Source organism: Toxorhynchites rutilus, chromosome 2 (assembly GCF_029784135.1).
Source record: "Toxorhynchites rutilus septentrionalis strain SRP chromosome 2, ASM2978413v1, whole genome shotgun sequence".
Lineage (NCBI taxonomy): Eukaryota > Metazoa > Arthropoda > Insecta > Diptera > Culicidae > Toxorhynchites > Toxorhynchites rutilus.
The window spans coordinates 185,036,464-185,061,359 of NC_073745.1; the positions used below are offsets into that span (position 1 = coordinate 185,036,464).

General features: G+C 37.7%; 2 protein-coding genes and 1 pseudogene across 3 annotated transcripts in view; 2 read left to right on the forward strand and 1 right to left on the reverse strand.

Moving 5' to 3' along the window:
* The window catches only part of LOC129764606 (oxysterol-binding protein-related protein 9), a 118,897-nt gene that overhangs the window by 82,596 nt on the left and 11,405 nt on the right, over positions 1 to 24,896 (reverse strand). The gene's annotated exons all lie outside the window — the stretch shown is intronic.
* LOC129772126 (U4 spliceosomal RNA) lies at positions 5,762 to 5,844 on the forward strand (annotated as a pseudogene).
* On the forward strand, positions 8,263 to 24,216 carry LOC129764610 (elongation of very long chain fatty acids protein 7-like). Its single transcript, XM_055763861.1, has 5 exons — positions 8,263 to 8,794; positions 22,802 to 22,898; positions 23,009 to 23,102; positions 23,183 to 23,429; positions 23,488 to 24,216. Exons 1-5 carry the CDS (start codon positions 8,722 to 8,724, stop codon positions 23,796 to 23,798), a joined length of 822 nt encoding a protein of 273 aa, XP_055619836.1. The 5' UTR covers positions 8,263 to 8,721; the 3' UTR covers positions 23,799 to 24,216.

Genomic DNA, 24,896 nt, shown 5'->3' on the forward strand with positions numbered 1-24,896 from the left:
AGATTTTCCTTTTTGCGTGTAATACCATATCCCGTCCCAACCCATTGAATGACAGTCTTTTGGTATGCTCATATTTATGACCTGCGGAGCAATTTTTCGGGGGAATGTTCACACGTAGGCCTTTTCCTTTGGATTAAGTTGTTATAATCACAAGAACGTGATATATTTGTTCAAGATATCGATGTCAGAGACCGTTTGTCGATCTCAGAATTTCTTCCATGGAGCCGGTCTGAACGAAAAAAAAAAGATTTTCGAAGGTTTTAATCTTAGAAAAAAGCTACTAATCAAATAATAAAGTATAAAGTATAATAAAGTACTGATACGCTTTTCACAACTGTAGAATCAGTCTTTTTTTCTGAGTTTCCCGTCGGTTGAATTGAAGTATATAGTGTGGTATATAATAGCTATCGTCATTTAAAAGACTAGCCATTTGAACCTTATTGTTGTGTTCAGGCGGGAAACATTCAAAAAACTAAACTTCCAGTGTTTTAAAACTATAGAACCAGATGGAAAAACATTCACTCCTTTACAAAATTAACGTCAATTTCACATAAATTACAATAAGTTTTTAATTGGTATGTCATCTTTAGTTCTCAATCAGTTCAAATAAATCATTCGGGGTGGTTTTGACCATGCCGCACCATGTTGTAGTGTGTATCTCGTTCTACGAAGAGGATACTGCTCGTTTCAGCTCTTCCAATCACTCATACTCCTTGTAAACTGCATCTACAATTCGTACGATCACTTCTTATATGTTTTTGATAGGGTTTTGATCTGGTAAACAAGCTGACCAGTCCAGAACCTGAAGCCCCTATTCAATAAATAATATCTTGACTTTCCGGATGTTATGACTTGATGCCAAAAAAATTGAAATTGACGTGAGTTTTGTAAAGGAGTGAATGTTTTTTCATCCGGTTCTATAGTTATAAAACACTGGAAGTTTAGTTTTCTGAATGTTTCGCGCCTGAACACAACAATAAAGTTCAAATGGCTAGTCTTTTAAATGACGATAGCTATTATATCCTACACTATATACTTCAATTCAACCGATTTCTTACAAATCTCTGGAAACTCAGAAAAATGACTGGTTCTATAGTTGTGAAATGCAGTGTAGAAAAAATGCTTTTAGAATGATGGGATCAAAAATTTCAAGATTTCTATGAAAGAGGAATTATGAAGCTACGTTTAGAATAGCAAATTTTCCAACAAAACGGTGTATATTTGACCCAAATCGGACAATCCGATTTTGAATTTCGCCTAAAAATAATGAATTTCTTTTTCCACAACCTAATATATTGTCATCAAATCATAAGTAAGCGACTTAAGCCACTGTTTTCTTCCCGTGAAAGAAGAAAATCATACCTATATGAAGTCCAAGTTCTTGAAGAAGTTCGGGAAACGGTTCTGCAGTGTGATCAGGGATGCCAGGTGATTTTTTCAAATGTCTTCATATAGTACGAAAAAATGTCTTCAAATGTCTTCACAATCAAATTGAAGGAAACTAAAATTTCCTAACTTACTTTTAAACAAAGTTTTATAGCTAGCTAGTAAACTACAAACTTCGTCCCGCCCAAAATTTTTTTTTCGTTATCACATCCATGCTTCCTTACTAAGCGCTGTTCATGGGTCCAATCGCAGAATTGTTCATTGATTAAAAAAATACCTTTAAAATTACCTTTTACTATAAAATTCCTAGTACTTCTACCAAAACTCGTCATTATAATATCAGATTATCTCAGACCGAATTCTCGTTCAAGTTCACCCCTAAATCAGACAATTCCTCTCTCGAGTTTTGCTCTTATCAACACATTCGGCGATCCATTCATATTTATATAGATAGAAGACGATAGTGGAGTAGGAGTGCATTTTATCAGATTAAAATCCATTTCCATTTTCGAACGAAAATCAATTTCGTTAGCGCAAACATTTGTGTTTCATTTGTATGTTAGCCTCCCCTTGGAGAGGGGGGAGGAGTATCGAACCATTATAGAAACGTTTCTTCTTCTTCTTCTTCAATGGCACTAACGTTCCTAGAGGAACTTCGCCGTCTCAACGTAGTATTACTTGCGTCATTTTTATTAGTACTTAGTTGAGATTTCTATGCCAAATAACACGCCTTGAATGCATTCTGAGTGGCAAGCTCTAGAATACGCGTGAACACAGTGCAAGTCGGAGGAAATTTTTTTGACGAAAAATTCCCCCGACCAGAACGGGAATCGAACCCGAACACCCGGCATGTTAGTTATGACGCTAACCACTCGGCCAAGGGAGCACATACGTTTATCAATCTCTAAAACCTGTATATGCCAGATTTGATTCCATTTGCTTGATTAGTTCTCGAGTTCAGACCCCCCACTCCTGTTGAGAGGGGGAGGAGTGTCAAACCCCCTTAGAAACAGTTATTGCCTCCTAAAATCTCCATATGCCAAATTTGGTTCTATTTTCTTGATTAGTTCTTGAGTTATGCAGAAATTTATGCTTCATTTGTATCTGCCCCCTCCCCTTTTTGAGAAAGGGAGAAGTACCTAACCACCATAGAAACATTTATTGCATCCTAAAACCTCCACATGCCAAATTTGGTTCGATTTGCATGATTCATTTTCGAGTAATGCAGAAATTTGTGTTTCATTTGTATGGCAGCCCCCCTTCAGAGAGGGGGGGGAGAAGTGTCTAATCACCATTGAAATATTTATTGCATGCTAAAGCCTTAACATGCCAAATTTCGTTTGGTTTGCTTGATTAATTCTCGAGAAATGCAGAAATTTGTGTTTCATTTGTATGGCAGCCCCCCTTAGAGAGGGGGAGGGGTTTCGAACTATCATAAGAACCATCCCCGACCCCAAAAGCCCCTACATACCAATTTTTGTGTCGATTGGTTCAGTAGTTTCAGAGTCCATAAGAATCAGACAGACAGACAGACATACAGAAATCCATTTATATATATATATATATATATAGATTCAATGTTTATTCCAATTGGCATTGTTATATAGCGCATATCATTAAACTTACCTTGAGGTTTTAAGTGTATTTCAATAAATGTGAACAAATAATATACAGGGTCTTTCAGATTGAATGTTCACGCAACAAATTTAAATAACTTCTACAAAAGTGAACCTATTTTTATTTTAAAAAAAACAAGATAAAGCCTATTTTAGGACATTTTCGATGTGACCACCCCTTTATTCGATAACGCGTTTTAAACGGTGAACAAAATTCTTCATGCACAACTCTAACATTACGACTACGATGCTGTTGGAAATCCGAATTATTTCTTCTTTAAGTTCCTTCAAATTTTGTAGCTAATTTACATAGCAACGGTCCTGAACGTACCCCCAGAGGAATCGACGACTAGAAATGTTGAAATTCTTATCATAAGAGGACAAAGTTTCATTAAGGTTTCGGTTCTTGTAAATACACCTTTTTGTAAATTCTACATCTTGACACTAAAAACCATCTGATCAGACTGAACGAGTAGCCGAATATTATCGTGCCGAAGTGGAGAATGCAGTGTTACCGTGCCACTTAGGAATTATTATGTGCGACTAAACAATGCATACAAGCGAGCTACTCAATCGTGTTATCGTAGTTATATAACTAACATGCAGCTGAAACTGAAATCAAATCCTAAGTCTTTTTGGAAGTTCGTAAACGAGCAAAGGAATGAGTCCGGTCTACCTTCTACAATGGAGTACAATGGGCGCTGGAGTTCTGACACACAAACGATATGTGACCTATTTGCTGATAAATTTGGAAGCGTGTTTTCGGATGAGTCGATAACACCCGAGCAAATTGAATATGCTGCTGGAAACGTACCTTTTCTCGGCCAGTCTTGCTCCCATATCGAGGTTGACGAGCCAATGGTACAATCTGCTATGAACAAACTCAAGGCGTCTTGCTCAGTTGGTCCTGATGGTATTCCGTCTATTATATTGAAGAAATGCGCAGCTAATCTGATGATTCCTCTTTGTCGCATTTTCCGCTTATCGTTGATTAGTGGAAAATTTCCAACTTCCTGGAAGTCGGCGTTTTTGATTCCTGTACATAAAAAGGGTGCCAAGACTCAAATCGATAACTACCGAGGAATTTCCGCACTAAGCTCGGTCGCCAAACTGCTTGAGCTTGTTGTCTTGGAACCGATCTTTAGTTTCTGCCAGCATTACATTGTAGAAGACCAACATGGATTAATGCCTAAGAGATCTACTGTAACCAATCTGTTGACTTTCACGGCTTATATAACGGAAGGTTTCAATAGCGCCAAACAAACAGATGCGATATATTTCGACCTGACAGCAGCGTTTGACAGCATTAATCACGAAATTGCGATTTCTAAAATGGAGAATTTGGGGTTTGGCGGCAGAATAATCAGTTGGCTGCGGTCATACCTAATCGGTCGCCAGCTAGAAGTAAAAATTGGTGATCATTTCTCGCGCAAATTCGACGCGCCATCTGGGATTCCTCAAGGCAGCCACCTGGGGCCGTTGATTTTCCTCTTGTACTTCAATGACGTCAATTTTAAGCTGAACCTTCCGCGCTTGTCATTCGCCGACGATATGAAAATTTATTTTATAATCAACTCGACTGCCGATGCCTGCCTACTTCAGCAACAGCTGGATAGTTTTGCCGAATGGTGTATTGCTAATTGCATGAAGGTGAACCCAAGTAAATGTGCTATTATCACCTATTCAAGAAAAAAGGAACCGATCTTGTTCGATTATAAACTCTTGGATACTTCCATCGAGAGAACCAACTGTATCAAAGATCTAGGGGTACTTCTAGACAGCAAACTATCGTTCCAGCAGCACATTTCATATATTGTGGGCAAAGCTTCCAGAAGTCTGGGCTTTTTGTTTCGAATCGGTTAAGATTTCAATGACATATATTGCTTGAAGTCTTTGTACTGCTCGCTGGTACGTTCGACTCTTGAGTACGGCTGTCAAGTTTGGAGTCCTTACTACCAAAATGGTGTCGACAGAATTGAAGCTGTACAGCGCAGGTTTGTGCGCTTTTCTCTTCGACGCTTGCCGTGGAGGGATCCTTTTCGGCTACCCAGCTATGATAGTAGATGCCTTCTAATCAATTTAGACACCTTAGCTGTTCGCCGCAATGTCGCCCGTGCTATGCTAGTGTCTGATGTCCTGACGTCGAAAACAGAGTGTCCGGCGTTGCTCCGTTCATTCCAACTACAGGTGCCTCCAAGAAGTCTGCGAAACCAAAATTTGCTGCGTATACCGGTCCGGCGAACAAATTACGCAACCTACGGTAGTATATCCGGTCTGCTCAGAATGTTCAACAGAGTTGCAGAGGGCTTTGATTTCAATTTATGTAGGGTAGCTATTAAACGTAATTTTAAGAGAATATTAACCCATTTAAATATCATTAGGGCATAGATTCTGCCTGTTGATTATTGTAATAAATAAATGTTACCATCGACGGAGCGAGAAATAAAAATTATAAGGAGCTATTCGATTTTTTTTGCGTGAGCGTTTAATCTGAAAGACCCTGTATTTCGCAACTGCGAACTAAATTTTATGAGTTTCGAAATGATGATTGGCTTGATAAACCGTTGATTGAGTGAATATCGTCCCAGTTCTCCCACAAAAACGGAACTGTGATAACTCAATTTGTTAATATGTATTCAGACCGCTAGAAGTTCTCCAAAATTCGAAGTAAAAATCGCTTTGTTATTGAATTTATTATATATACTTATGGATTTTTCGCTTGGAAAAATTTGAAAAAACGAGTGAATCACCCCGAGACTAGCTTTGCGCAGTGGCGATATCGTAACCAATGAGTTTTATCCGAGATGTGATTATTGCTAGTTGAAAACTAAAAAAAAAACGAAAAAAAAGTCTCCGTTGATTACTAAGGACAAACAGAACAAAAGAACTGGGACAAAAGCCCTACTTCTTTTGACGATATTTTCCGCCAATAGTTAGAATTTTATGGAAATAATATCTCTCAAAAATTCATATACACTATCGCACTATCGTACTGTCTTCACATATTTCCTAATGTCCTCAAAATGTCTTCACAAAATGAAATGTCTTTACAGTAAGTCAAATGTCTTCAAAATGAAGACATTTCTTCAAAGCTGGCATCTCTGAGTGTGATGGATGATGAGCTTTCTATCGAGCGTTGTCTTAAGCCGCGATTCCATTCAGGCAACAGCAAACAACATATGTCATGACACTTGTTCCCTAGTGTTGGCTGAAGATAGGTGTGCGGTGAAATGGATTGCTGATGAAACTTTACTAAAATTTTTCATGAAATATTTTCACTGGGAAAATCTCACCGATAAAAAAAACTTAACAGCTCTTAAGGAAAATATTTTCCTTTTTGTCCGAAGAGGCACTTTTCTTTCGCTTTTCGAAATGCTGAGAGAAAATTCTGTATTTAGTTTTTCACCTTAGCCACCGTACAGTTGTATATTTGTACGTAATACGTTAAAGTACACTTCAAAATACACTTAAAGTACACTGTTTATATTATTCAATATACGGAACAATCTGCTTCAAATAAAAAAAAGGAAGTTATAATACGAAGTTATCAAAGGAAATTGTACTATGGTTGGTTTAGGCAACTAAAATTTAGACAGTTCTTATTTCAAGGATAATATTAATATTTAAAGAAGTGACTGGAAGAGTTTCAATTCCATTGTGAATAGTTAAGTAAGGAATCGATTGCTGAGCTACAAAAAATCATGAAAAAAATCGCATTTCGAGGTGAGAAAACATATTGTCGACTGGAACCTACATGTATCTAAAACTGAACATACGTAAAACTCAGCGAAAGCCGATGGTAAATTCTCTAAATGGAATTCATAATGAGAGATGGAAGAAACAATTTCTGCAGACATTATCTGCTCTAAGCAAGACGAGGAAGTGAGATATAGGGAACCCTCAATGACATTTATAAAAAGTCACCATGAAGACGAACGGAGCCATCAGTGACTCTTGGCTCTGAATGTACGAAGCATAACAAATCGATGTCCCAAGGTTGGTTGGCTGAGGGGCCAATTTATAAATAATTTTTCAACTAAGTTTCACCTTGATGAATACAATGAACACAAGCAAAAACATTGAACTCAGGTACTTTGTATCGCCTGTATGACTTTATTACGGCATGACAATGAAAATTGAGCAAAGATGAATTAAAATACTGAAGATGAAGATGAATAGAGATACTCCTATGCAGACATAAAAAGTGGGGTATTCCAAAGCTAAAACACATAGTTCGAAACATTTAAAAAAATCGCAGAATGAAAAACTCAATAATCAGATGGTTATGTTTCGTCGGTAACAACGAGCCTTTTTATAACTTCTGTGCGAAAAAGAGGTACAAAGAGGTCGTCAGATATTTCTCGGAAACTTAATTTTCCAAATTTAAATCCAGAGGTTCAGTCTGATAAAATTGACCTGTAACACCGAAGAAACTCATATGAAAGAAAACCCAAAAGTGTGTTGTTGTGAACAGTAGAATAGTACTATTTCTGAGCCGAGCTATATTTCAAAATGTTTATTTAGAATTCGAAGCAATTAAAAGTACCTCATTTTAATAATTAACATCATGTGAAATATATGTCAGATCAGAAATCACGATGAAATACATACGAAGTAGAAACAGAAAAACTGCATAAAAATTCATGCTACCCCATCAATATATTCTTCGAAACTGGTTTCCGTGCAGACACGTATCGCAAATCTTTCTCTTTCAGGAAACTGTTCATGAAATAACAACGGATGTAGTGCCCAAAAAGTGATTGTCGAAATTGTTAAAAAGAAAGTGAAAATAAACACGACACGACGGGTCATAATTATGTGTGCTCTGCTTATCCTTTTATACTTGAAAAATGTTTTACAGTGTGGGTATGTGTGAAGTAACCTGCAAAAGGGGGGCCTGTATTCCAAGATGGAAATCACTTTCATGGAACATATGCAACGCCATTCATCATGTTGAATATGTTATTTACAGGGAAAACATTGTGCCAAGTAAACATTATTCAAAACAAATCGAAATGAGCGCTCCCAACATCAGGGTCATCAGAATAGTATCATTTTGACGAAGTAAATTCTCCGATAATGGAGTTTCACTCGAATTATCCATTCCTTTTGGGTATGCGCCCGTTTCGAAACTGACCAGACTGATACAATCAGGATCTGCTGAGAGTTCGATCGTTCGCGGGTATCATCAATTTCCTTGGCTTGGCTACGTTATGCCTCGGTAACGAACTTCGCTTTCCCGCGTGCTGTAGAGCCATACAGTTTAGTACTTATTAAAAGACAGCCGTGTGCGGATGCGCGCCACGATATTTACGCTCTATACTGACACAACCCGGGTGCTAATGTTTAGTTCGGCGAAATTATCAGACGCAGTTTTGAACATTACAGTGGAATTGTGAATTCTTCTCTAAGTGATGTTTGAATTCAATCGCACATAACTTACGTCATTTTATGCGGTCTCAACTCTTCAGGGCGCATGCTGGAAGGTAACAAACAGTGTAGGAGAGAACGAAAAGTGGTGCAAGGTGCTGCTTCACGAATGACTGGAAGAATTTTAGTTTTTCTGTACTTAGTGTCGAAAGTGTAATAAAACGACGCTATAAAACAAATTAAAACCAAAAGAACGAATTTCAATCATCGGTCGAGCGTCGTCAAGCAAGGGCGTTGCTCAAATTGGGACAATTTCAGTGACTAGTGCTCAGTGCGAAAACCCGTTACAATGGATTCGATTCTACAGCGAATGAATTTAACGGATTTCGTATTGTATGACCTGATCAATGTGAAAGGAGTAGGTAAGTCGAAAGTGAACTGACAATGATTATGATGCATATAGAGCAAAACAAATAAGGGATCGCATTTGTGTGTGGACTTATCGTGGGTTGGAAACCACAGCATATTTTGGAGGTCCGTTTAAGATTACATAACAAAAAAGTTGTTGTGATTTTTTCAGTAGTTTGATCAAGATTAAGGACGCATTTAAAAAATAAAAAAGTGAAAATGAGGAAAACATTATAAAAAACGAATGAAAATATTCTATTTACATAATTGTAATTAGAAAACAAATCTTTTAACAAAAAATATTGAACTATATATTGATATAAATCAAAGTTGATATCAGTTACTTATTTCTGGTTTTAAAATCAATGAAGCCACAGGAGGATGTTACGTGTTTGTGAAATCATCATTGCGTCAAGAAATATGGTTGCACGAGAAACCGTTATTGCAGTCACTTGTAAAAAAAAGACAATAAACTGTAATTGTTGTGGTATAATAAGCATTAGATTTATGTTTTACAATGTCATAAAATAGTGCTCGTGTACGCTATGAACTCGTGTTTTGAGAAAGTTTCTTTGACGTTAGTATTTTTATAACGTATAAAAGATGTGATGGTAGTTTTATTGTTCGGTACGGTTTCTCGATTTTTTAGCCATTCAATTTAACGAAACGAAATTAATACTTTGAGCAGAATGCCATCAATAAAATAATGGATATACTACATGGACAGAGAAGTTTCCTGTACTAACAATAAAATATTTTTCTTAGCATTTTTTGTTCGTTCTATACATTTCATTTTTCGACATTTTATTAGAGCACTTCGTTAAATTCTTCCAAAAGTGTTTTACTTTCAGCTATGATCGCGTTATTTACAGCAAATTCCTTTGCATTTCAGTTATCAGAATGGCGTTCGAGCAAAAGGAACAGCGCATTTTTTTTTCTCTGGCATCAGATAAATCCAAACTACTGTGCAAGTTGCCAAACCAGCAGTTTCCAGGAGTTCCAGGAGTTGCTCCGACAATTGTGCATCATTGATTCCTTTTTCCTACCGAATATTTTTGAAAGAGTTGATTGCCATTCAATTGACAGAACACCACAAAACGATCGTTTCCAAGTGTCGTTGGAGAAAGATAGCATCAGTGGTTAAACGGTTCCAGAAGCATATTTTAAATGCAGCTTGTGGTCCCTCTCGCACCAAACATGTCGTTGTTACGAACGACTTTGAGCTGTTCCCTTCGACTGAAACAGTCGGCGTCCCTTGTAGTAAGGTTTAACCCAATTTATTGAAGTCTCAGCGATACCTAACATTGCCAACTTGCCGATAGCTATGTCGTGATGAATCTAGCCGATAGCGGCTGTTAGATCGGTGTTGATAATGTCGGATTGGAACCCATAGACCATAGAAAATCCTGGGCATAAATCTATGTTGATCACAACTTATGTAGTGCTTGTAGAACAAACTCATTGGATCCATAACGATTAATTCAAACAGTTGTCATACAGCGCATAAGTATGGAATCTCTTCGTAGTTATCAGCATTTCACGTATCGCCTTTTTATGGATCAAGAACATCATGGCGCACTTCCATAGCTTTTTAAAAACGACTAGTAGCTAAAAAAGCTCAAAGACGTGCTGCAGAGGAGCTAAAAAAAATGCAGCTAGTGATGTATTGTCTACAATAGTGTCTCGAGCTAAGAAACGAGCCAGACCGTCGACTTTTAAAAATGTAGTGACTCTAAATCGCGACGATGAACAAAAGAAGACGGACAAAACACAATCCCGGAAGCTGTACACGACAATGCTGACGAAGTTCGATTGCGTGGTGATGGACGACTTAAATCTACGTCAAGCTAGATATGAAACTGTCGTAATACGTTAGGAAATATCAGGTTTGACAGGCTGTCTGTACCTTTGGCTTAAAGAATTGCCTTCGCTGAAATAACACGATTGTTCTATGCCGTTCTGACCGAACTTAGCATTCTACCATTACTGAACAAATGTCGTGGAGTGGTACGATGGCATCAACGTACAGGACAAGTACCCGTCACACATGCCAGAACTTCGTCTAATCGGGAAGTTTAGGGCCATCACTAAATGCAACCTGAAGAAAACACAAAAAAATATGGAAGCTAGATGCTTGGGAACAGAATTAATGATTCTGAAACGATCTACAGTCCAGCAGACGTTTATACTCCTTTACTGCCTTTTTTAATCGAATTTTCATCGGTTCCTTTTCTTACGATGTTTTCCGTTCCTAGCTTTTGACGCAGGTCCTTCTCAGTGGTGAACAGACTGAAGTTCCTGCATTCTTTCGATGTATTGGGAGATACAAAGCCATTACATTCGGGGACCTTTTCGACAAGCTTCTGCTTCTAAGTATCTCTTCGGCTCGAAAAGCATTTCGCCATTCTGGGTGCACCTGGACCACAACATTGTCCTCCAGTTCTTTAAAATCAGGCTTTTTTCACTTTTCTTTTTTGGAGAGATCAGTGTATAACACGACACTCTAAGCATTGACGATCAGTGCATCGTCTTTACTTCTCACCCGCCGAGGATTAGATTTATTGTTTTTCGGCTCTTACCAATTTCCTCTGTTCTCTTCTTCCTCTCTTTCTTCTCCTTTTTTTCTTCCTCTTCCTTTTGCTTTTTTCTTCTTCTTCTCCTCTTTTTCTTTTTTTTTCTTTTTTCTCTTTCTCCTTCTCCATCTTTTTTCCTCCTTCTGTAGCTTTTTCTACATGTTTCTTTATACAACCGTGCTTCAATCGTTTTTCTTGTTGTCGATTCCGCTCTAATCGTCGCGATCGCTCTGGTCGACACTTACGTCTTGTTCGTCGTTGTCACTCTGGTCGTCCTTATGTTTTTCGAGCAGCTCTTCTTCTGCTGGCTAATGGTTTTTTTTTCGTTTTTCCTAACGTCACCTGTCCTCCAGCTGGAGCTCTTTGCAACGATTCAACGAGTGCATTCTTGGCGGTTTCTGTTCTTTCGAACGACCAATTCTTGCTAATTCTTGCACAATCCGATAATGGAGCAACTTCCTTTTGTCTCTGGTTCGTACTGCTCATGGAGAATCCGTTTTCCGATTTTTTGGATCTTTTCCATGGTCTTAAAATATACGGTGATGGCTCCTTGAGTCACATGATCCGCCTGTTGTCGTTGCGTTGGAGTGTCATTTTCGTCCAAAAGTGCTCACAGTTCACTGTCCTCGAACATTTCGGAGATTTTCCACGGTCTTCATTGCTCTCGTCAAAGTAATCATTTTTGTTTTTTTAATCATTCAAAGCACTGCAATTTTCCAAGAGTATGTTCATCGTTATATTCGACAAACATTCGATGCGATTTTATAACAGTTTTACAGTTTCACATGGTAGCAGAAAATTAATACTGACATATGCAGTTTCCAGCATATTCTTTCCCCTTTGATATCTATTATCGTGATAAGCAACGTCTAAAGACTAATCACCATCCTTCTGCCATCATCGTTTGTCTATATCAATGATGGAGTGAATAAACAGTACCTAACAATCAAACTAAACGGCTCCTTACAGAGCCACCAAATTATTATCAAAGAGCTTAATAATGCAATTTTTCAAACATATCCAAAGTCAATATTCCACGAATAACATAGCACAACCTACGCAACCGTGTCTCGGACACAACACTTCTTACAAGTTCCTTCGGTAAGCAAGTGAAAAAAATCATCAAGTCATACGTGAACTACGTCTTTCAAGAAGGGTGCCTAATAAAAAAAACAGGTCCTGTTTTTATGAAATAAAGTAAACGTTAATAATTATTTTCACAGCAAACGAATTCTGATGATTTGCATACCAATCGAATCGAGAATTTTCTAAGATTTGTTGATATGCATTACAATTCCCTAATCCCTAAAGGGTTTAAATTAATGAAAGCTGGAGGTATGCCCATTTTCCCATACACTTGTTCTACCGATTTGGGTGCTTACCTTCCCGTATCGACAAAAATGAGCAACCCATACATTCGTTTCTGCCCGTTTTCAACTTATTTGGTATGAATAAGCCATCCGTGATTTGAAACCACATCACTTCTTGTTTGATGAAAAAATAGAAAATATGAAAATTATAGAAAATAATTTCTCTATATTCAGAATGTAATTTGTTATATATCTACTATGTTCTACATTTAATATGTCTATGTCTAATATGTAGATCTACAGTGTCAACGTTTGGTAGCGACATCCATTTAGGGAGGCATATTATTCTCTATAAGTTTACCAGGCCCGAAGGTAGTTTATCAGGATTCTTATTACTGAAGTAGTAGAAATAAGTAAATAACTAAACAGTTATTTAAAAAATATCGGTGCATTCTAAAATAATATCCGAAGTGATAAACAAGCAGATTGAATATAATTCCGTAGTTCTACGTCGCAAACGCGGTCGTTTCCTTGATACAACCCCTTATATTTTTTCATTAATGGGTATTCTAGTGTAGAGACACGATTTTCGGACGTATTTTTCGAACTCTGAACAAATAAAACAAAGAATATTTTTACTATCCATTATTTCATCATTTGATTATTTATCTTTTAACAATACAACAAGAACTAAGCGAAAAAAAAATCAAAATCAGAATATATTAGGCTGTCAAAAAAGTCCTGCGGTATTTCTGCGAGGTGTCGTTGTAAGCGCGTAGTTCTAGTTGTATTCATTGTATCGAGTCATACTATAGCTTGTTGGAAAGGTATTTTTGCGCACTATAATATTTGACAGTGTTTTGTTTGGTTAAGTCGTTCGTAAGTTATAGTGTCGCAAATATGGAGCAAAATAAAGAGAAAATCCGACATATTTTACAGTACTACTATGACAAAGGCAAAAATGCCCGATACAGTTTCCATTTCCACCGCACAACGATGGTTTCAACGTTTTCGTTCTGGTGTAGAGGTCGTCGAAGATGCGTCACGCTCCGGAAGGCCTGTCGTCGAAAATTGCGACAAAATCGCTGAATTAGCCGAGAAAGACCGGCATAGTAGCAGCCGTAGCATCGGCCAAGAGCTGGGGATAAGTCATCAAACCGTTATTAACCATTTGAAGAAACTTGGATTCACAAAGAAGCTCGATGTATGGGTGCCACACACGTTGACGCAAAAAACATCTTTGACCGTATCGACGCATGTGAATCGCAACAAAATCGACCCGTTTCTGAAACGGATGGTGACTGGCGATGAAAAGTGGGTCACTTACGACAACGTGAAGCGCAAACGGTCGTGGTCGAAGCCCGCTGAAGTGGCTCAGACGGTGGCCAAGCCCTCATTAACGGCCAGGAAGGTTCTGCTGTGTGTTTGGTGGGATTATCAAGGAATAATCTATTATGAGTTGCTTCCCTATGGCCAAACGCTCAATTCGGACCTGTACTGCCAACAACTGGACCGCTTGAAGGTATCACTCATGAAGAAGAGGCCATCTTTGATAAACAGAGGCCGCATTGTCTTCCATCAGGACAACGCCAGGCCACACACTTCTTTGGTGACGCGCCAGAAGCTCCGGGAGCTCGGATGGGAGGTTCTTTTGCATCCGCCGTATAGTCCGGACCTTGCACCAAGTGACTACCACCTGTTTTTGTCCATGGCGAACGAGCTAGGTAGTCAGAAGTTAGCCACAAAAGAGGCCTGTGAAAATTGGCTATCCGAGTTTTTTGCCAATAAGGAAGCGAGCTTCTATAACAGGGGTATTATGAAGTTGGCATCTCGTTGGGAACAAGTCATCGAACAAAACGGCGCATATTTGACTTAAAACAGATGATTGTAACTAATTTTATGAACAAATGAAAATTCAAAAAAAATACCGCAGGACTTTTTTGACAGCCTAATATACAAGCTGGTGAAACGAAGGGGTTCAAAAAAGTTGTGCGTACACGATTTCAGTCCTTCTGGTTCTCTCAAACAAAACAAAAATCAAACAGATTCTGAATCAGCAAAGATGTCGCTATTGACCTTGGACAAGTCAAAAAAAAAATGGCGTCCGTTTGAAAACAGAAATTGCTTTTCTGCACGTTTATTATGGCAATCTTTTTTTTTATTAAACAGTAAAATTAAGAAATAGGTGAGTCATATCTATGATATAACCACAAGTGGGACTACCGTTGGCATAGTAGTCATTTGTTTGTATTGATTAAATTATTGATTGAATGAAACAATTTTCGAGTTTGATTGAATTCAACATATTTGCTTTGTAAGTAAAGAATTTGAACAAACACCATGTAACACCAATTCATGCATGGTAATAGATTATGTTCTTCGTTACAAGTAAATTTGATGACAAAGGTGAGTCATATCTATGATATAACCACAAGTGGGACTACCGTTGGCATAGTAGTCATTTGTTTGTATTGATTAAATTATTGATTGAATGAAACAATTTTCGAGTTTGATTGAATTCAACATATTTGCTTTGTAAGTAAAGAATTTGAACAAACACCATGTAACACCAATTCATGCATGGTAATAGATTATGTTCTTCGTTACAAGTAAATTTGATGACAAAGGTAAAATAATCCTCAAACGATTCGCGTAGAAATTCAGTGACCATAAGATATGAATATGTTATTCAAGACTGCATTGGAAGATATGCCTTCCAATGGAGTCTTGAATAACCGAGCCAAAGCGTTGTGTCCGTACCCGCTTTAGTAGTGAACAGAAGTACCCCCAGCTTGCATGAATCAAGAACTTCAACTTTTTATACTATATAGGCTTTAAACTTGAAAGTTCATTCGCCTTTAGTAACTGAACTGAGGATTTTTCCAGGCTCCTCAGTTTAGAAGTACGTATTAGGGAAACATATTCCGGTCTGCACTGAAGCAAGCGAGTACAAAAGTAGTCGCCGCTCGCATGTATTCGCAAAGCAGATTTCTCCAGGGACCTCCGATTTGAAATCCATCCTAGAGAAACACATTTTGATGGGAAGAAAAATATCCCCTTCTTGCATGTATTTCCAATGCCAATTTCCCCAGGCTGCTTGGTTTTGACGTCTGTTTTGGTGAAGCCGTATTCGTGGCAAAACGTGGTAAACGTGGTAAACGTGGTAAAACGTGGCAGTTAGGGTATTTTGATAACGCTTGACATTTTACAGTTATTCAATTGTTTATCTCATGAAAGAGAACATTTTATTAATCGTGAAAGATGCGTAGAAATATTTACTAACAATTGATGCTAACTTTCCGATCTGTTAAGAAATATTCGAGTTATAAGCATTCGAAATTTTTCAGGCCGTGCTAGATCAGATACCGCATCACTAAAATGGCTATAACTCGGTAAATAAAGAGATTTTCGAGAAGTCCTTTCTAGAGTATATTCTTGAATGAATAAACTTTAACAATATGAAGAAAAAAAATTAGATTTATTTCAAATTTCTTCGGAAATTCTGACGACAGTTTGAATTTAGAATATGACGAAGGTTTGTTATATCTGGGTTGTTTAAATTAGATACATCTAAGTTTGATTGGTTTGTTCTATCAAAGAGGATTTAAGCCACTAAGTTCATTCTCCTTCAGCCTTGAAAAAGGCCCGACATTTGGATTGCATGTTTCCGGCATATTATCTCTAGAGAACTTGTGATTGAAGCAAAAAAAATACTGTTTGATTATCGGTCATACCACGTGCAAAATTTCGAAATTTCAAATTGTACATAAGTTCCTCCAAAATACACCAGCGTCAACTTGGGAGCTGGAAAATTACTGAATTAACCTAGAAGTACTGTGAAACGAGTAATCAAAAAGCATAAGGAAGCTCAAACGACTGCCCGTGACGCAATTTTTTTGTATCTTTCACACACTTTAACACACGGCGGCGGAGGATCTCTATGAGCAAACTGATAAGGCAATCGAGAGAACTCTTCTATAACAAAATTAATCGACCATTCATTATACTGAGTACACGATTGAGTAGCATACCGGCTCAGTCTGAAAAGGATGCTGGAAGAATTCGTCTTCGTCAAAACCGAATGAACCCCAAAGTTTGAAGCCTTCTTCTTCTTCTTCTTCTTCAATGGCACTAACGTTCCTAGAGGAACTTCGCCGTCTCAACGTAGTATTACGTGCGTCATTTTTATTAGTACTTAGTTGAGATTTCTATGCCAAATAACACGCCTTGAATGCATTCTGAGTGGCAAGCTCTAGAATACGCGTGATCACAGTGCAAGTCGGAGGAAATTTCTTTGACGAAAAATTCCCCCGACCAGAACGGGAATCGAACCCGAACACCTGGAATGTTAGTTATGACGCTAACCACTCGGCCAACGGAGCACAAGTTTGAAGCCTCTTAAAGCCAAAAAGAAGAAAAAGGAAACCAACTGACTATACGAGGTATGGCTATTAAATAACGAGACGAAAAAGGGTTATACAGGTCGGACTCGATTATCCGGAGTATTGGTTTTTTTTCACTCCGGATAATCTAAACGAAAAAACGAATTTTCTCTCGGTAAACGTAATATAATTATGATTTGGACTTATTTATTAAACTGTTTTATCTAGGGTTAACCCGTTTGTATGTTTGTGACTTGGCAACTTTGTAACTTTGTAACTTTGTCTGTAGCGCTGTATCACATTAATAGAAATTTAGCCCCCGTCCTGTTGACCGTTTGATCTGAAATTTGGAACACATCTTTATCTCTGGTGTCATAATGACACTGCGTATTCCATGATCTTGAAAATCCAAGATGGCGGCCGGTGCAAAATGGCGGATTATGTACATACTTTCTCAATTCATCAGACGGTGGCCAAGCCCTCATTAACGGCCAGGAAGGTTCTGCTGTGTGTTTGGTGGGATTATCAAGGAATAATCTATTATGAGTTGCTTCCCTATGGCCAAACGCTCAATTCGGACCTGTACTGCCAACAACTGGACCGCTTGAAGGTATCACTCATGAAGAAGAGGCCATCTTTGATAAACAGAGGCCGCATTGTCTTCCATCAGGACAACGCCAGGCCACACACTTCTTTGGTGACGCGCCAGAAGCTCCGGGAGCTCGGATGGGAGGTTCTTTTGCATCCGCCGTATAGTCCGGACCTTGCACCAAGTGACTACCACCTGTTTTTGTCCATGGCGAACGAGCTAGGTAGTCAGAAGTTAGCCACAAAAGAGGCCTGTGAAAATTGGCTATCCGAGTTTTTTGCCAATAAGGAAGCGAGCTTCTATAACAGGGGTATTATGAAGTTGGCATCTCGTTGGGAACAAGTCATCGAACAAAACGGCGCATATTTGACTTAAAACAGATGATTGTAACTAATTTTATGAACAAATGAAAATTCAAAAAAAATACCGCAGGACTTTTTTGACAGCCTAATATACAAGCTGGTGAAACGAAGGGGTTCAAAAAAGTTGTGCGTACACGATTTCAGTCCTTCTGGTTCTCTCAAACAAAACAAAAATCAAACAGATTCTGAATCAGCAAAGATGTCGCTATTGACCTTGGACAAGTCAAAAAAAAAATGGCGTCCGTTTGAAAACAGAAATTGCTTTTCTGCACGTTTATTATGGCAATCTTTTTTTTTATTAAACAGTAAAATTAAGAAATAGGTGAGTCATATCTATGATATAACCACAAGTGGGACTACCGTTGGCATAGTAGTCATTTGTTTGTATTGATTAAATTATTGATTGAATGAAACAATTTTCGAGTTTGATTGAATTCAACATATTTGCTTTGTAAGTAAAGAATTTGAACAAACACCATGTAACACCAATTCATGCATGGTAATAGATTATGTTCTTCGTTACAAGTAAATTTGATGACAAAGGTGAGTCATATCTATGATATAACCACAAGTGGGACTACCGTTGGCATAGTAGTCATTTGTTTGTATTGATTAAATTATTGATTGAATGAAACAATTTTCGAGTTTGATTGAATTCAACATATTTGCTTTGTAAGTAAAGAATTTGAACAAACACCATGTAACACCAATTCATGCATGGTAATAGATTATGTTCTTCGTTACAAGTAAATTTGATGACAAAGGTAAAATAATCCTCAAACGATTCGCGTAGAAATTCAGTGACCATAAGATATGAATATGTTATTCAAGACTGCATTGGAAGATATGCCTTCCAATGGAGTCTTGAATAACCGAGCCAAAGCGTTGTGTCCGTACCCGCTTTAGTAGTGAACAGAAGTACCCCCAGCTTGCATGAATCAAGAACTTCAACTTTTTATACTATATAGGCTTTAAACTTGAAAGTTCATTCGCCTTTAGTAACTGAACTGAGGATTTTTCCAGGCTCCTCAGTTTAGAAGTACGTATTAGGGAAACATATTCCGGTCTGCACTGAAGCAAGCGAGTACAAAAGTAGTCGCCGCTCGCATGTATTCGCAAAGCAGATTTCTCCAGGGACCTCCGATTTGAAATCCATCCTAGAGAAACACATTTTGATGGGAAGAAAAATATCCCCTTCTTGCATGTATTTCCAATGCCAATTTCCCCAGGCTGCTTGGTTTTGACGTCTGTTTTGGTGAAGCCGTATTCGTGGCAAAACGTGGTAAACGTGGTAAACGTGGTAAAACGTGGCAGTTAGGGTATTTTGATAACGCTTGACATTTTACAGTTATTCAATTGTTTATCTCATGAAAGAGAACATTTTATTAATCGTGAAAGATGCGTAGAAATATTTACTAACAATTGATGCTAACTTTCCGATCTGTTAAGAAATATTCGAGTTATAAGCATTCGAAATTTTTCAGGCCGTGCTAGATCAGATACCGCATCACTAAAATGGCTATAACTCGGTAAATAAAGAGATTTTCGAGAAGTCCTTTCTAGAGTATATTCTTGAATGAATAAACTTTAACAATATGAAGAAAAAAAATTAGATTTATTTCAAATTTCTTCGGAAATTCTGACGACAGTTTGAATTTAGAATATGACGAAGGTTTGTTATATCTGGGTTGTTTAAATTAGATACATCTAAGTTTGATTGGTTTGTTCTATCAAAGAGGATTTAAGCCACTAAGTTCATTCTCCTTCAGCCTTGAAAAAGGCCCGACATTTGGATTGCATGTTTCCGGCATATTATCTCTAGAGAACTTGTGATTGAAGCAAAAAAAATACTGTTTGATTATCGGTCATACCACGTGCAAAATTTCGAAATTTCAAATTGTACATAAGTTCCTCCAAAATACACCAGCGTCAACTTGGGAGCTGGAAAATTACTGAATTAACCTAGAAGTACTGTGAAACGAGTAATCAAAAAGCATAAGGAAGCTCAAACGACTGCCCGTGACGCAATTTTTTTGTATCTTTCACACACTTTAACACACGGCGGCGGAGGATCTCTATGAGCAAACTGATAAGGCAATCGAGAGAACTCTTCTATAACAAAATTAATCGACCATTCATTATACTGAGTACACGATTGAGTAGCATACCGGCTCAGTCTGAAAAGGATGCTGGAAGAATTCGTCTTCGTCAAAACCGAATGAACCCCAAAGTTTGAAGCCTTCTTCTTCTTCTTCTTCTTCAATGGCACTAACGTTCCTAGAGGAACTTCGCCGTCTCAACGTAGTATTACGTGCGTCATTTTTATTAGTACTTAGTTGAGATTTCTATGCCAAATAACACGCCTTGAATGCATTCTGAGTGGCAAGCTCTAGAATACGCGTGATCACAGTGCAAGTCGGAGGAAATTTCTTTGACGAAAAATTCCCCCGACCAGAACGGGAATCGAACCCGAACACCTGGAATGTTAGTTATGACGCTAACCACTCGGCCAACGGAGCACAAGTTTGAAGCCTCTTAAAGCCAAAAAGAAGAAAAAGGAAACCAACTGACTATACGAGGTATGGCTATTAAATAACGAGACGAAAAAGGGTTATACAGGTCGGACTCGATTATCCGGAGTATTGGTTTTTTTTCACTCCGGATAATCTAAACGAAAAAACGAATTTTCTCTCGGTAAACGTAATATAATTATGATTTGGACTTATTTATTAAACTGTTTTATCTAGGGTTAACCCGTTTGTATGTTTGTGACTTGGCAACTTTGTAACTTTGTAACTTTGTCTGTAGCGCTGTATCACATTAATAGAAATTTAGCCCCCGTCCTGTTGACCGTTTGATCTGAAATTTGGAACACATCTTTATCTCTGGTGTCATAATGACACTGCGTATTCCATGATCTTGAAAATCCAAGATGGCGGCCGGTGCAAAATGGCGGATTATGTACATACTTTCTCAATTCATCAATATGGGTATCTATGCAAAATGTAAATCAAAGATGGTGGTCGCTACAAAATAGCGGATTACATATTTTCTCAGAACTCCATCAATATGTATATCAAATGAAAGGCATTGACTAGTAGAACATAGCAGTTCATGCAAAATCCAAATCCAAGATGGCCGCAGTCCCCAAACAACTTATTTCTTTCTAAATGGTTTCATTCAGCTTGACCTGTTTCTATGTATGTTTGAATGTTTGTAGGGTTGTCCCACATTAATAGGAAATTGACCCCGTTCCTGTTGATTATATATATTTCTTCAATATTGGTATCAAATGAAATGATTTGACTAATAGAATACAGTACATCATGAAAATATTCCGAAGAAAAATTGGTAAGAAATAAACGTATGATTACCATTATCCACAGTCAGTTGTTTCATCATATATCACACGATTTTATTTTAGTCTCATCATTGCCCTAGATTAATGAAGGAACGAATGTAATAACTACTAACTGCTACTTGTCTAATTATTTTCTAGCTTTTAGCTCATTAAACCGTTTAACTTTAAAAAAAAAATTTCTTATCTTATTTTCTAGTTTTTAGTAAATTATCTGTATATCTGTATACTTCTCTACATTAAAACTATTCAAAAAATATTTTTTTAAAGCTTTTATTTCTTAACTAACTTTCTTGAGAATATTTTGATGATATACTGTATTCAATTGGTCAAATCATTTCATTTGATTCCAATATTGAGGGAATTGCTAAAAATCCATAGTCGACCATTTTGTGGCGGCGACCTTTTCGAATTTATGTTGTGCATAGTGTAGTGTATTCTCCAAATCAAGCCATTCAGCCATATTTCAGCGGTGGCCAAATTGAATTTTTCAGGATCATGGAATACTCAGTTTTATAATGACAGTAAAATTAAATGTATGTTTCAAATTTCAGATCAATTTTCATCAAGATTCAACAAGAACGGGGTCAATTTTCTATTAATGTGGGACAACCCTACAAAACACTCAAACATACATACAAACAGGGCAAGCTGAATGAAACCATTATAAAGTAATTGTTTATTTGGGATCTGCGGTCATCTTGGATTTGGATTTTTCATGATCTACTGTATTCTACCAGTCAAGCCCTTTCATTTAATACCCATTTTGATGGGGTTGTGAAAAAATATATATGGCGCTATTTTGTGGTGGCGGCCATTATGGATTTACATTTTTCATAAATAACTGTGTTCTACTAGTCAAGCCCTTTCATTTGATACCCATTTGATACCAAATTATTCAAATTTCCGAAAACCAAAAATAAAATACTCCGGATAATCGAGTCTAAAATTCCGGATAATCGAGTTCGACCTGTATTTTATAAATAAGGTACAACGATATGCTCCCCTTCAATATACTCCCCTTGGCTCCTCATACACCTTTCCATACGTTTTTTTCCATTGTTCGAAGCAGTGCTGAAACTCTTCTTTTGTGATGGCGTTCAAAAGCCGCGTCGTTTTTTCCTTCGCCTCTTCTACGGACTGAAATCAGGTACCTTTCAACACGGATTTGATCCTGCGGAATAGAGAAAAAGTCGCATAGGGCTAGATCTGGCGAGTACTGGTGTTTTCGTACGTTTATAGCAGACACTTCAAGCTACCGAACGCACCATTCGTTTTCCAATTTACAGCTTTTTCAATCGATGAAGGTCTGCTGACGTTAGAACCCTCACGGAACGTGATCAGCAATAAATACGCACAGATCCTTCCATTATTTTACTAATTCAAAATCACAAAGCGAAAATTATTTAAATTAATACCCATCTTTATTGTTATTACTAATTCGCAGAGGATACCATCGATAAATATCCACTTATGGCATCCCCAGTACCGAGCTCCATACTAATAGCGATCTATCTGTACTTCATCTACAAATGGGGTCCAAGGTAAGCATATCAGCGAAAGAAATTCATAAATTTTTAGTGACGCACAAATATCGCCTAGCAGCAGCACCAGACAGTTCAATGCTTTGTAATCTTTTTATTGTCTTTCCCAGCTATATGGAAAATCGCAAGCCGTTTGACTTGAAATTAGTTATAGCTGCTTATAATATCTTCCAAGTCATGGCGTGTTCTTATTTGGTGATGAGCGTAAGTTTGCCAACTGCATACTAAACAGGGTTTGCCAATCACGAAATAACTTCCATTCTGTCTTTTTTTCTTTCATCCAGTATATTAAAGTAGGTTTCAAATTCAGCTTCATCGGAAGATGCACACCAAAACTACCAGTTGATGCGTATGAATATGGCTATGACGCGGTGTATTACGGCTGGTTGGCAATGTGTTTGCGGATGGTGGAATTCATTGAAACGGTATTCTTTGTTCTCCGTAAGAAGCAGAATCAGGTGTCGGCGTTACACGTCTATCACCACATTAGCACTTTCCTAATTGTATGGTGGAGTCTCAAACTTAGTTTATGTAAGATGGATACGGTAGATCATCGTTTGAATGAGTAATAATGTTGCTTCACTTTCAGCTTACCAGGAAATGTCAATAATGGTACTCAATTCGATCGTTCATATCATCATGTATTCCTACTACCTGCTATCGTCGTACAAAATATTCCACCCGTGGACGAACCGCGTTAAGCCCGCCATAACCACCATCCAGTTGGCTCAGCTGGTGACGATGCTGGCCCACGTGTATGCTGCTCTGGAGCCATCGTGTGCCGCCAACAAGTTCATTTACATGTTGCATGCCATCAATCTAGTCATCCTGATCAGCTTATTTACTAACTTTTACATGCGGACCTACATCAAGAAGGCCCGCAAAGTCAAACAAAGCTAACGAGCAAGTGTCCTCTAATGCGCCGTTGTACCATATTGTCTGTGTATTCGTTACATTAAGTTATGTTTATCTATTGGCCATTCGGTTTTTCGCTGCGAATGACCCAATATGAGAAGAAAAAAAGTGAAACTTACAAGTCAATATTTGAACTTCAACTAGCGCTCCATTGATGCATTTGCAGTACACCATCACGAGTGGAAAAGGTGCGTAGAGGATGGATGGCTTTCTAGAAATTCCTCATCTCGTTTGTAGGAGGATTTTCTCCTGGCTTGATTAATTGATTGCTTGTGATAGAATATACCGATATAAAGAGATTGATGGAATTGTGAACAATAGTTTTGTGTGTAAGAGCTAATAAAATTGCAGGCCCAATGAGATGATTCAGAAGTGATAATCACTTAAACCCGTGACCAATAAATATATGTGTGAAAAAGAAAACAATTATCACATTTCCCGCTCGCCTTCAAAATAATTTCAGTCATTAAGCAATGGTAACTTATGGACAAAAAATTCAATTCGATTCGAATGTGGTGTTTTTGTAGTGTTTTCCAAGTTGAATGCTTTGGGATAGAATTCGTACAGGTATGGCATGAGTGAGGTATCCAACACATAAATAAGACAGACGTCACGATACTAAAACCCCAATCCAAGTCACGAATAGCATGACAATGGGCACAGTAATTAAAATCGAAACATTAAAGTGAGTTAACCATATTCACCTGATATCCATATTCATAAGCTAAGAATATTTAAAAATCACCGGGATGTGCACAACATGCATACACAAATCGTGGCGTATGACTTTTTTCAAATCGATTATTAACATTTATCCTAGGTGAATCCTTTACGTTATAGGCATTTTTGTCTGGAAATCTCGATATTTCTCCTTTTTACATAGACCTCCCAAATTCGATGAAATAAAATTGCACTGTTTTTTGCGCATTTTTTAACGACCTCTACTATGACAACACACGAATTTCCCGGAAGAAGTGAATCGGCCGTGTCTGAGCAGTAGGTAACTTCTCTTTTCTTCGAAACGCGATTCGCGAATATCCGCTATATATTTTTCGTTTTTTTTGTATATGCGCGGCGTTGCTT

What these genes read in the sequence shown, in the direction of transcription:
- LOC129764610 (XM_055763861.1), top strand. Translation starts at nt 8,722, where the DNA reads ATGGATTCGATTCTACAGCGAATGAATTTAACGGATTTCGTATTGTAT. An exon ending in ATCTACAAATGGGGTCCAAG is followed by an intron (nt 22,899 to 23,008) that starts GTAAGCATATCA and finishes TGTCTTTCCCAG; the next exon opens with CTATATGGAAAATCGCAAGC. An exon ending in GAGTCTCAAACTTAGTTTAT is followed by an intron (nt 23,430 to 23,487) that starts GTAAGATGGATA and finishes CTTCACTTTCAG; the next exon opens with CTTACCAGGAAATGTCAATA.